This window comes from Trichechus manatus, unplaced genomic scaffold (assembly GCF_000243295.1).
Source record: "Trichechus manatus latirostris isolate Lorelei unplaced genomic scaffold, TriManLat1.0 scaffold00075, whole genome shotgun sequence".
Classification (NCBI taxonomy): Eukaryota; Metazoa; Chordata; class Mammalia; order Sirenia; family Trichechidae; genus Trichechus; species Trichechus manatus.
In genome coordinates, this window is record NW_004444011.1 from 10,021,818 (window position 1) to 10,035,466 (window position 13,649).

General features: G+C 37.4%; 1 protein-coding gene across 1 annotated transcript in view; it reads right to left on the reverse strand.

Moving 5' to 3' along the window:
* The window catches only part of MALRD1 (MAM and LDL receptor class A domain containing 1), a 964,362-nt gene that overhangs the window by 650,960 nt on the left and 299,753 nt on the right, over positions 1-13,649 (reverse strand). Inside the window, 1 exon segment of the mRNA XM_012556720.1 lies at positions 922-982. Within this exon segment, the coding sequence (XP_012412174.1) occupies positions 922-982 (61 nt within the window).

Consider the following 13,649-nt stretch of genomic DNA (forward strand, 5'->3'; position numbering starts at 1 on the left):
AGCAATAAGGCAAGAAAAAGAAATAAAGGGCATCCAAACTGGTAAAGAAGAAGTTAAACTGTCCCTGTTTGTGGATGATATGATACTATACATAGAAAACCCTAAATACTCCAAGAAAAATCTACTGAACTAATAGAAAGATTCAGCAGACTAGCAGGATACAAGAGAAACATACAAAAATCAGCTGCATTCCTATACACCAATAAAGAGAATGATGAAAAGGAAATCAGGAAAACAATACTTAGGAATAAATCTGACCAGGGTGGTAAAAGACCTGTACAAAAAAAACTACAAAACACTACTGTAAGAAACCCAAAGGGATCTACATAAATGGAAAAACATACCATGATCCTGGATAGGTAGACTCACATTGTGAAAATGACAGTTTGACCCAAAGCGATTTACAAATACAATGCAATCCTGATCCAAATACCCACAACATTCTTCAAAGAGATGGAAAAACTAATCATTAACTTTATATGGAAAGGGAAGAAGCAGCGAGTAAGTAAAGCACTACTGAAGAAGAAGAATAAAGATCACTACCTGATCTCAGAACCTACTATACAGCTCCAGTAGTCAAAACAGCCTGGTACTGGTACAATGACAGACACCTTGACCAATGGAACAGAATTGACAACCCAGATGTAAATCCATCCACCTACGGTCACCTGATCTTCAACAAGGGCCCAAAGTCCATCAGCTGGAGAAAAGACAGTCTTTTTACAAATGGTGCTGGCAAAACTGGATATCCATCTGCAAAAAGATGAAACAGGACCCTTACCTCACATGATATACAAAAACTAATTCAAAATGGATCAAAGACCTAAATACAAAGCCAAAAACTATAAAGTTCATAGAATAAAAAATAGTACCAATGCTACAGGCCCTGATACACGGCATTAACAGGATACAAACCATAACCATCAACACACAAACCACATAATCTAGATAACTGGGATCTTCTAAAAATCAATCACCTACGCTTTTCAAAAGACTTCACCAAAAGAATAAAAGGAGAACCTACAGACTGGGAAAAAATTTTTGGACAGTACAAGTCAGACAAAGGTCTAATCTCCATAATCTACAAGAAAATCCAACACCTGTACAACAAAAAGACATAATCTTATTAAAAAATGGGCAAAGGAAATGAACAGACACTTCACCAAAGAAGACATTCAAGCGGCCAACAGACACCTGAGGAAATGCTCACGATCACTAGCCATTAGAGAAATGCAAATTAAAACCACAATTAGATACCATCTCAGCCCGGAATTACTGGCACGAATCAAAAACACTGGAAGTAACAAATGTTGGAGGGGCTGCAGGGAGATCAGAACTCTTATACACTGTTGGTGGGAATGCAAAATGATACAACCATTTTGGAAAATGATATGGCACTTCCTTAGAAAGCTAGAAATAGACATACCATATGATCCAGCAATCCCACTGCTAGGAATATATCCTAGAGAAATAAGAGTCGTCACTTGAATAGGCACATGCACCCCTGTGTTCATGGCAGCATTGTTCACAATAGCAAAAAGATGGAAACAACCTAGGTGCTCATCAACAGATGAATGGATAAACAAATTCTGGTACATACACACAATGGAGTACTATGCAACGAGAAAGAACAATGATGAATCTGTGAAGCATCTCATAACATGGATGAAACTGGAGGACATTATGCTGAGTGAAATAAGTCAATCACAAAAAGACAAATATTGTATGAGACCTCTATTGTAATAACATATGAAAAAGTTTACACACAAAAAGTAACAATCTTTGTTGGTTACAAGGGGTGGGGGTGAAATACTAAATAGGCAATAGATAAGTGGTATCTTTGGTGAAGGGTGAGACAGTACACAATACTGGGGAAACCAGCACAACTAGCACAACGAAAGGCCATGGAAGCTCCATAGACACATCCAAACTCCCTGAGGGACTGAATTGCTGGGTGGAGGGCTGTGGGGACCATCTAGCTCAATTGGCATAACATAGTTTATAAAGACAATGTTCTACTTTCTACCTTGGTGAGTAGCATCTGAGGTCTTAAAAGCCTGTGAGCAGCCATCTAAGATACTCCACTGGTCTCACCCCTTCGGGAGCAAGGGAGAATGAAGAGAACAGGATACAAGGAAAAGATTAGTCCAAAGGACTAATGGACCACAGCTACCAAGGCCTCTACCTGACTGAGTCCAGTACAGCTAGATGGTGCCCGGCTAACACCACTGACTGCTCTGACTGAGATCACAACAGAGGGTTCTGGACAGAGCCGGAGAAGGATGTAGAACAAAATTCTAACACACACAAAAAAGACCTGATTTACTGGCCTAAAAGAGACTGGAGAAACCCCGAGACTATGGCCTCCAGACACACTTTTAGCTCAGTGGTGAAGTCACTTCCAAGGTTCACTGTCCAGCCAGGGATTGGACAGCTCCAAAAAACAAAATGGGACTAATGAGGCACAGCAGTCCAGGGACGAGGATTAGAAGGCAGAAGGGGACAGGAAAGCTGGTGATAGGGAACCCAAGGTTGAGTAAGGACAGTGATGACATGTAGTGGAGTTGTTAACCATTGTCATAGGGCAACATAGGTACTAACTGTTTAATGAGAAACTATTTTGTTCTGTAAACCTTCATCTAAAGTGAGAATAGCAGCACAACTGGGAGAGCCTAGTCAATGTTACTGAATGGTGCATGTACAAATTTTTGAAATGGTGTGTCTGGCTATGTATATTTTCACAAAAAATAAAAATAAAAAGGTCAAGAAGGGAGAGGGTTGACATGTCGTGGGGTTGTTAACCAATATCATAATACAATATGTGTACTACTGTTTAATGAGGAACTATTTGTTCTATAAACCTTCATCCAAAGTACAATAAAAAAAAAAGTGATTAAAAAAAAGATAATATTCTATTGTTTTCTTGCTTCTATTTGCTGTGGAAAAGTCAGCTCTCAGTCTAATTGTGGTTCTTTTTTCATCTCTGGCAGTTTTTAACATATCTTGCTTTGTCTTTGTTGTTTTTCTAATTCATTTCAGAGACTCTACATGTGGCTTTCTTCTTATAATATTCTGTATTAGAGTTCACTAGGTTCTTAAATCTGTATCTTACATTAATTCACAGCCAGTATACCTTTGAAAACTGCCTCTAACCCATTCTTCTTTTTTTCCCTTTCTGGAACTCCATCAGCTTTCATAATCTATCCTCCAAGTAAATCTACCTCTCCCATTTTTCTTCTCTGTTTCTAAATGCTGTACTCTGAAATTTCCTCATAGCTATTACCAGTTTATTAATTGCATTATTGATGTTGTCTTTTTGCTATTTAGTTCTATCAGTTTTTAATTTTGTTCATTTTGTTCCTAATTTCTAGAAGGCCAATTTGACCTTATTTCCCATTTTGCCTGCTATTTTTTTAAACAATTCTATGCTATTTTCTTAGAACATGGGATAGATCTTTAATATTTTCAATAACTTTTGTATGAGTTTTATATTGTTGCATAACAAATTACTGAACCTTAACATTTTCAAATAATGAACACTTATTATTTCATACAGTTTCCAGAGTCTGGTATTCAAAAGAGGCTTAACTTGGTGGTTCTGGTTCAGAGTCTCATAGGATTGTGGTCAAGATGTCAGCCAAGGAGGCAGTCATCGGAAGGCTTGACTTAGGTTGGAAAATCTGTTTCCAAAATGTTGCACTCGCATGCCTGGCAAGTTAGTGCTGGTGTTGGCTGGAGGCCTCAGTTCCTAGACATTCTACATAGAGCTGCTTGAGTGTCTTTTTGACATGACAGAGTGATCCAAGAGAAGAATAGAAGTAATCTAGCTTTAGAAATCACACACTCATTGCCACAATATCCTACTGATTACAGTGTGGCAGGGATTGGCACACAGGGCTCAAACACCAGGAACAGGGGATCTTTGAGGAATATTTTGAAGGATGGCTGCCATAATTTTTAACATTCATTTTACTTTTATTTTTTCAGAATTTTATTCTAATTTTTGAGGTTTTAATTGTAATAGTTGTGGTGTCTGCTGATTCACATATATGATGGATAATTTTCTATGTGTGTTTTATAATTATCTTTATTGTGAGCTGGGCTTGATTTTTCTGTGAGAATCCTTTGTCTTCTGGTTTGTAGAAAAGTTCTTCTAAATTAATTTTGAATTGTTTCTGTTGGGACTTCTTATACTTGGGTCCAGTATACCACTTCTGGACTTCCTCTTCTCTTTTCTCCCCCTCTCCTTTACTCCATATTTATTTACTCTCTAATAGTTACATTATACTTTGTTTTATTTTTCTATAGCCTCTTTGTTTCTATCACCTGGGGATTTCTCTTCTTTAAGATCAGTTTGACATTTAAATGAATGCATGTTATATTTGACATTTCTAGGTGTATGTAGTGTTACAGTTTCAGGTCATCTGGTGGTTAAGAGCTCAGGCTGCTAACCAAAGGGTCAGCAGTCTGAATTTACCAGCCACTCCTTGGAAACCTTGTGGGGCAGGTCTACACTGTCCTGTAGGATTACTATGAGTCGGAATCAACTTGACAGCAACAGGTTTGGTTTTGATCTTCTACATTATTAAAGCCAGCAGTCTTAACTGCATCTTTAGGGCTGATTTCAACTTAAATTAGGAAACAGTCTTCTTTATGAGGATATCATTGATATGAGTTGGATGTCTTAGAAAAAGGGGGTTGATGAGTCCATACTTATAAATCAGAGACAACTAACTTTCTATCTCAGAAAGGATTCAGGATAAATATCACCTATTACATGAGGACCATCACTTTAAAAAAGAAATGGTCAGATTCTGTAATTCTTTGGCCTTTTACATTACTCTTTATTATTCCGCAGAAACGAGTAAAACTCAAATAAGCCCTACGTGTTTGTATTTGAGAGCACCAAAAGAGCAAATTGAGAAAAGTGTTTCTTACTCTCGAGCCAAACTTCAGAATGGTACTGTTACCGAGAAGAAGGAATTGCAACTGTGTGTCTGCTGTGCAAAAGTGAAAAAGAGCCCAAAAACGTGGTTTGGCCAAGACATTGTTTGGGGACTGAGGGTTGCCAAGGATTGCAAGATTCCTGACCCTCTTCTGCCCTCATAGGTTGTTTTAGATTTTTATCTAAGAAACATGAAGTCAACTTACTTTACTTTGCAATGACTTATAGCAATATTTCCTAAAGTATTATGCTCTTAACACAGATGATAATAGAAATGAATATATGTAGTATATGGGTAAAATTTAGTTTTTAATATGATTTTTTAAAATAATTTTAATAGTAGAATGTATCTAGCACTGTAAGCCCATAACTGTTTGCCTATAATTGCTTAAAAGAGGACTAAAGTTGGTGGCAATGACAAACTTAAGTTTCTTTAAACAAAAATGGCAAAGGGGAAATGCAAATGACTGAAGTTTGCACTCACTAAGAAGCAAAACTGAGTCAGGCTTGATCTGATCTCGTCACACATCCCTAAACCACAGGGAGACCAGATCCACCAGCATACTTGTCATGTGGAAGATTCCCTAAGTAGATGGCTCAGGCTCCAGATGGACACAGTGCTCTAATGCCTCACTCTGTAAATTTCTTATAACATATATGATAAACTGCATGTTGCACTAGTATAATCCTTCAGAGAGCACAGATTATCTAACTTGCTTTTTACTGGCCTTTCTCCCTACAGCCATTCCTGTACTTATAATTAATCAAATAAAATCAACAGTTTAACATCCTAGTCCTTGAAAAATTATTACCAATTGTATACATATTATAACTACATGGATTACTTGACTAATATGCATAGTTGGTCTTTGTCTGTCTCCAGGTAACAATGCAAATCTGTTTGTTCTATGATTTCTGACTTTAAAAAATATATTTAATTTAAAAATTTAAATGTAAGCTTGGGGTTCATTCATCAGAAAATTGAAAAAATTTAAATATCTATAGCTCCAGGAAGAAAGTATATATTTTTCTTATTGTATTTAATCCAATAACTAAGAGTTATACCCTTAAGCTAAAACAACTATATTTAGCATGATCATATTGAACTGCTTGTGTTAGAACTACTTTCTAGGAAGAGTAAGTTTTACTAAAATATAGCTATTCTTTGGGTATGGTTAATAACAACCGTGATCCAGGTGTTTGCCAGTATACTATGTGGTGTGGGCTTCTGTCTCTAACAGCAGTCAACTATTTTGAAATAGTTTTGCTTCAAAACAATGGTTCAGTGGAATTTTTTAGGTATCACAAGATATTTTCCATCTTTACAGACATTCTACTATATTTGAAAGTTACAATAAACAGACTGCAGCAGCAGTTGGACAATTTTCAAGCTAAAATGTATTTTAATAGCCTTCTCTATTTTTAGTATTTATCATTTCCCTCAACAAAAAATAATAACATTCAATTTTTTTAATTAAAAACAGGTTAAGTTAGCTATTTGTCTAATTTTACTTTCAGTTTCTTTTTATCATAAAGAACAAAATAAAACAATGCTATGCTGGATTAAGCATAGATTTTGGCTGATTTATGTTTTTCTACACATATACTACACCCATTCCTCACTTATTAACATGGTTAAGTTCCAAAGACGAGGTCATTATGTGAAAATCAGCATTATGCAAAAATGGAGGATGACCACATCAGATCACAAAATGGAGAATGACTACATCATTATATAACTGCCAAATTACATCGTTACATAACTGCCAAACCACTGAGAATCGTGATCGAACCAAGTTGACACAAACCTTAACTATCACAGCCAGTGTTACTCTCGCTTCACACCTCGGCATTCAATAATGCCAGACATAATGTCGTTAATGCGCAAAATAGCTGGATAGTAGACTTTTTACTATTGTCAAAAATGTGAAGTATTTGGATAATGAGATAGTCAATAAGTGAAGAGTAGGTGTAAATCATTTCATAAGAGTATACCAAAGAAGCTATTTAAGAATGCAGGCACTGAGTCTCAAATTTCTGATTTTTGCTTTGATCTCTTATATTAAACCATATATATTTCCAATAATCTGGTACATTCTTCAGAGACTGTACTTCCTTTAGAAAAAATGTAGAGGGAAGAAGAATGTCAAAACAAAGTGCATTTATGTATTGTATTATTCTGAGACAAGCATAATGGATAAACCATGCTGCTTTGTATTACAAGGTGAAAAGCTACAAGTGATACATTAAAAGTCATCACAACAGTACTCATATTTTTCCCCCTGCCTTTTTATTCACCCTGAAACAAACATTAATCTTTGCAGAAAGAATAGAAACCTGAATAAGCAAGCATTTAGGAATAAAGCTAGTGATCCATTAAGGCTAATGAAGTTGCCGTTAGCTGCCATAGAGTCAGCTCTGACTCATAGCGACCTTATTATGCATAACAGAATGAAATGTTGCCTGGTCCTGTACCATCTTCATGATTCTTGGTGTATTTGAATCCATTGTTGAGGCTATTGTGTCAATCCATCTCATGGAGGGTTTCTCTCATTTTTTGCTGACCCTCTATTTTACCAAACTTGATGTTCTTTTCTAGTGATCGGTCTTTCCGGATAATGTGTCTCACCATCCTCACTTCTAAGGAACTTTCTAGTTGTATTTCTTCTAAGACTGATCTTTTCATTCTTCTGGCAGTCCACGGTATAGTCATTATACTTCGTCAACACCACAGTTTGATTATATCAATTCTTCTGTCTTCCTTTTTGTTGGAATGCCAAAATATTCAATCAACTCCCCTCAGTTTAACAACAATGACAAAAGACATTTAGTGAGGGAAAAGAAATCATCAAAATTGTTATTAGTCATTCTATTAAAAAAATCGAACCAAAACCTGTTGCTGTTGATTCGATTCTATAAGTACTACCATTTTCCAAATTTTAAGGCACCATCAGATGTGCCTCTACCTTAGTAACAACTGTCTTGAGAAAAAATAAACCACTGACACCTTAAACACATGAATTCCAACAATTCTAATAATTAATTATTCTAATAACTAATAATTCTAACATGTATGCTGAATTCTGAAATTTTAAAAGTGGATGAGAAGTGAATAGCATTTGTTTTCAATTTTCAAACAGTATGCTGTGATACCATGTAGTCACTGCTTCATTCCAAATAACCCAGCTATCTCACCAATAAGCTCTGTTCTAAGAAAAAAATTCCTTTTTAGTTTTTTTTAAATTACGATGTAGGTGAAAGTTTACAGAGCAAATTAGTTTCTCATTAAACAGTTAATACACAAATTCTTTGCTGACATTGGTTGCCAGCCCTGTGATGAGTCAATACTCTCCCCTTCCCCACCTCGGGTTCCCTGTTTCCGTTCATCCATTTTTCCTGTCCCTTCCTGCCTTCTTGTCTTTGCTTTTGGGCTGGTGTGCCCATTCGTCTTGTATACATGATTGAACTATAAAGCACATCCCTCATGTGTATTATTGATGGCCCTATAGACCTGTCTAAGCTTTGGCTGAGGGGTGAACCTCAGGAGTGACTTCAGTACTGAGTTGAAAGTGTATCCGGGGACCATACTCTTGGGGTTTCTCCAGTCTCTGTCAGACCAGCAAGACTGGTCTTGGTTTCTTTTTTTTTTTTTTTGTAAATTTGAATTTTGTTCTACATTTTTCTCCCATTCTGTCCGGGACGCTCTATTGTGATCCCTGCCAGAGCAGTTGGTAACCAGACACCATCTAGTTGTTCTGGGTTCAGTCTGGTGGAGGTTGCGGTAGTTGTGGTCCATTAGTCCTTCCTTTTTATTTTTTGATCTTACCAATAAGCTGTGTTCTAAGCAATAGAATTCTTCTTTTGATTTTTGATGTTGGTATGTGTTTTGCTGAAGGGAATGTACTTCTTGATTCGCTGGTGGAGGATCTAAGAAATAATGCAAAGTAAATACTTTCTTTGGGATACTTATTTTAAATTTGAATTTCTGCAGGCAGTTCTTATTAAAGTAATCCACTTTAAAAGTCTGAAGCTATATGGTTTCAGCTCAAGTAGCTTTCTAACTTTGTGATCATTGCCTAGCATTCTCCACTCTGGGAATGGGCAAAATTATCATACACTGATGCAGAGAAATACAGGGTTTTATTGCACAGTTAAGGTTTCCTACTTTCCCTGGAACTGTACTTAAGTTTGCATGAATAGTTGCTCCTATAGCATCCTCCTGGATTAGACTTAAGATAAAAAATTATACTGTCAAAGTATTGAAGCAAAGGAGGTATAATACATAGTTGAGAATGGATTTTGAAAATTAAATTAGAAAATATTAGAAGACAGGAAATGAGATAGAATAGCTCTGGAAGAGCAAATGATGATGTTCTAGAACACAATAAAAAGAAACTAAGTTTATGGCAAAAAGTTTGTTGGGAAAAAAATTAAATATTTGCAGTTAAAAAGCTTTTAAATCTTTCAATTCATGTCAAAACGATCTTAAACCAAGGTCATGGCAAAAGTAATAGGAAAAACAGAACAAATGTGGGAAATATTCAGAGTTCTGTAACTGGGAAAAGTTAAGAGTAATGTCAAAGATGACTATGGAATTTCAAGTCTAGGTTATACCATGGTCTGCCAAAAGATCAAACAAATCTGCCTTAGAAGAAGTACAGCCAGAATGCTCCCTAGAAGCAAAGATAGCAAGACTACGTCTCACGTACTTTGGACATGTTGTCAGGAGGAATCCGTCCCTGGAGAAGGACATCATGCTTGGTAAAGTAGAGGGTTAGGGAAAAAGAGGAAGACCCTCAACCAGATGCGTTGACACAGTGGCTGCGACAATGGGCTGAAGCATAACAACGATTGTAAGGATGGTGTAGGAGCAGGCAGTGTTTCGTTCTGTTATACATAGGTTTGCTACGAGTCAGAACCAACTTGAAGGCACCTAACAACAACAGGTTACTAGAGAATATTGATGTCATTAAAATGAATAAGGAAGGCACTGGCAGAGATAGGTTGATTTTGAGATACTAGTTAAAAAAAGAAATAATCTACTCCTTTTCAGTTGTTTTTTGAAAAAATTAAAGTTACAGGTAAATGAACAATTTCTACATGATAGGCAATGCATGAAACTACACTTGGAGGGGTTTGGTTGTGTGAGTTTGTTAGTTTTTATGTGTTTGTCTTATTGGCCCAGGGAGAAAGGCTGTAGATAAATAACCAGCTAATACGGAAAGCAAAGCAATACCTATAAGAGAACATACTTGCACCAATCCCACCTCAGCTAATATATGCCAAAAAAAAAAAAAATGGATTGATATACATTCATAGAAATATTTTAAAGGGCCCTGATATTTATTTTTATTTTCATCTTATGGCAAAGTTACCTGAAATTCTTTATAAAACCTAAGACTTCAACAGGCTTTACAGTTTCAACCCAATGTTTCTTTTGTTATGAAGCCAACACAAAAACCACACAATTGAGGCAGTTTTTAAAGTTCCATGTTTTTCTTCCAAAACTGGAACCAGAAAACAGGGATTAACGATCTGTAACTGATATTTCACATCTCTGCGTAGGCCTCTGGCAGCTCCTCTCCCACTATGTTGGAAACATCAGCCACAAAATGCATTTAACAGGATAACTAGAGCAGCAACAGTATCAGTGCTGACTTGTGTGTGCTTTCTTTGTTCTCTTCTGTTCTCCTGTGCCTCTGGGGTCACAGTGGTTCTTCCTGAGCTTAGACTGGGAGGCTTTATGTGAAATAACCGTGGGCACTGAAATCAGATCAGCTTAGGTTAAAATCTCATTCCTGCCCTTAATTTTGTATTCTCAGTCTGGTCACTTATCCTCTTTGAGTTTAATTTCTAACATCTGTAAAATGGAATGATAGCCTCTTCCTGGAAGGGTTGGTATATCTGATGAGCAGTGTAATAATGGTGGTTAACATTATGGTCTCCAAAACCAGACATTGTGATATACCACTTTATAGCTGCTTATCTCTCTCTCACATTCCTCCATAATACTGGGATAAAAAAAGCATCTGTGTTATTCAGCATTCAACGTGTATGCTCCTACAATGGACCAGACATTTTTCTAGACTCTTAGAGAGTTATAGGATTATGAGAGATAATACATAGATAATACACATAGTGGTAGACTGTATTATTAAAGCCCATTTATCAACTCCATCTCCTGTAACAGTTTTATAGATTCCCTACGCTTATCAGGAGCACTGGTGATGAAGTGGTTAAGAGCTTGGCTGCTAACCAAAAAGTCAGCAGTTCAAAACCACCAGCTGTTCCTTGGAGACCCTATGGGGCAGTTCTATAGGGTTGCAATGAGCTGAATCAACTCAATGGCAACGGGTTTGTGTTTTTGGGTTTACCCTTGTCAGGTGGGGTCATGATGGCTCAGTGGTAGAATTCTCACCTTCCATGCAGGATGCTGCTATGGATTAAATTGTGTCCCCCAAAAACGTGTGTCAACTTGGCTAGGCCATGATTTCCAGTATTATCTGGCTGTCCATCATTTTGTGACCTGATGTGATTGTCCTATGTGTTGTAAATCCTAATCTATGCCTGTGGTTAATGAGGCAATATTATGTTATGTTAAAGAGGATTAGGGATGCAACACCCTTACCCAGGTCACAGCCCTGATCCTAGGTAAAAGGAGTTTCTCTAGGGTGTGGTCTGCATCACCACTTATCTTACAAGAGATAAAAGGGAAGAGAAGCCAGCAGAGAGAGCGGGACATCATGCCACCAAGAAAGAGGTGCTGGGAGTAGAAAGCATCCTTTGGACCTGAGGTCTCTGAACAGAGAAGCTTCTAGACCAGGGGAAGATTGATGACAAGGATCTTCTGTTTCTGAAAGCCTTCTGCTTGTGGCATTTCTGTTGTAGCAGCACTAGATAACTAAGACAGACACCAGAATCGATTCCTGACCAAGACACCTCATGTGCAGTCACCACCCATCCCTCAGTGGAGGTGTATATGTTGCTATGATATTGAACAGGTTTAAGTGGCACTTCCAGACTAAGATGGACTAGGAGGAATTTCTACTTCTGAAAATCATCCAGTGAAAACCCTATCAATCACAGTGGTCTGATTCATAACCAATAATGGGGATGGTACAGGAATGGGCAGCATTTTATTCTGTTGTGCATGGGGTCTCACTGAGTTGGAGTCTGACTTAATAGTAGCTAACAACAATAAACCCTGTCAAGCTCCCTACATGTAGAGAATACTTGCCTGTTCTGTTGTTAAACTTGACCTCATAACTTACCCTGACCAATGGAACATGAGCAGGCATGATGCACACCATGTCCCAATAGAAGCTTTAAGTATGCTTTGTTTTTCCCACCCTCTGATTTAACAACAGAATGTCCTACATGGAGACTAGGTCCTTCAGCCTTGGTTCCAGAGCAACAGGACACATGGAACAGAGTTATAGAGCTTGGAGCTACATAGACTTATACAGAGCCATGAACAAGAAATACTTATTTTTGCTGTCATTGTTCTACACCAACCCACACACTTGATAGAAAGAAATAAATACTTGTGTTGTAAGCCACTGAGATTTGGCTTTCAACAAAAGCTGGCTGATATATAACACAGTATATTTTACGTAAAACCCATTGCCGTTGATTCTGACTCAAAGTGACTCTATAGAACAGAGTGGAACTGCTCATAGGGTTTCCAAGGAGTGGCTGATGAATTCAAACTACTGACCTTTTGGTTAGCAGCCAAACTCTTAACCACTGTGCCACCAGGGCCCCATCATATTGTACATATCCAAAACCAAACCAAACACATTGCCTTCGAGCAGATTCCGACTCATAGTGACCCTGTAGGACAGAGTAGAACTGCCCCATAGGGATTCCAAGGAGCACCTGGTGAATTCGAACTGTTGACCTGTTGGTTAGCAGCTGAACTCTTAACCAGTAGGCCACCAGGGTTTCCATATTGTACAAAGAAGTACTTAATACTTTTGCAAAAATAATAATAAGCTACAGTATTAAGAGTATACAAAAACACTTAGAAATTATTTGACATGCCTCCATCAATTCACTCATCCATTCAACAAACAATTATTTATTGAGTACTACCATGTGTCAGATACTGTTTTAGCTTCTGGAAGAAAGGCAGTGAGCAGGCAAAAACCCTGTTCTCATACAGCTGATATTAGCTGGGGGAAAACAGAAAATAGAAATTAAACTACAAGGATGATAGGTGTTGTGGAGAAAAATAATGCAGGGCAGGCAGAAAATAAATGCTGGCTAAGGAAGAGACTCTACTTTTGAGTGGAGAACAGACAAAAGTAAAGAACGAAGTCAAGTAAATATCAGGGGGAAGTACATTCCAGGAAGAGGAAAAAGCAAGTGTAAAAGCCCTGAGACAAATGGGCCGGAATGCTCGAGGATTAGATGAGTGATCTTTGCATTTGGAAGACGTGAACTAGAGGTACACTGGTGGAAGATGAAGTTGGGGAGGTGTGAAGTGGATAGTCATTTATTCCTTGGATGCCATCATAAGAAATTTGACTTGTGTTCTGAATTAGGTAGGAATTTTTTTTTAATTGTACTTTACATGAAGGTTTACAGAGTAAATTAGTTTCTCATTAAACAATTAATACACATATTGTTTTGTAACATTGGTTGCCAGCCCTATGACATGTCAACACTCTCCTCTACCCTTCTCGACCTTGGGTTTCCCATT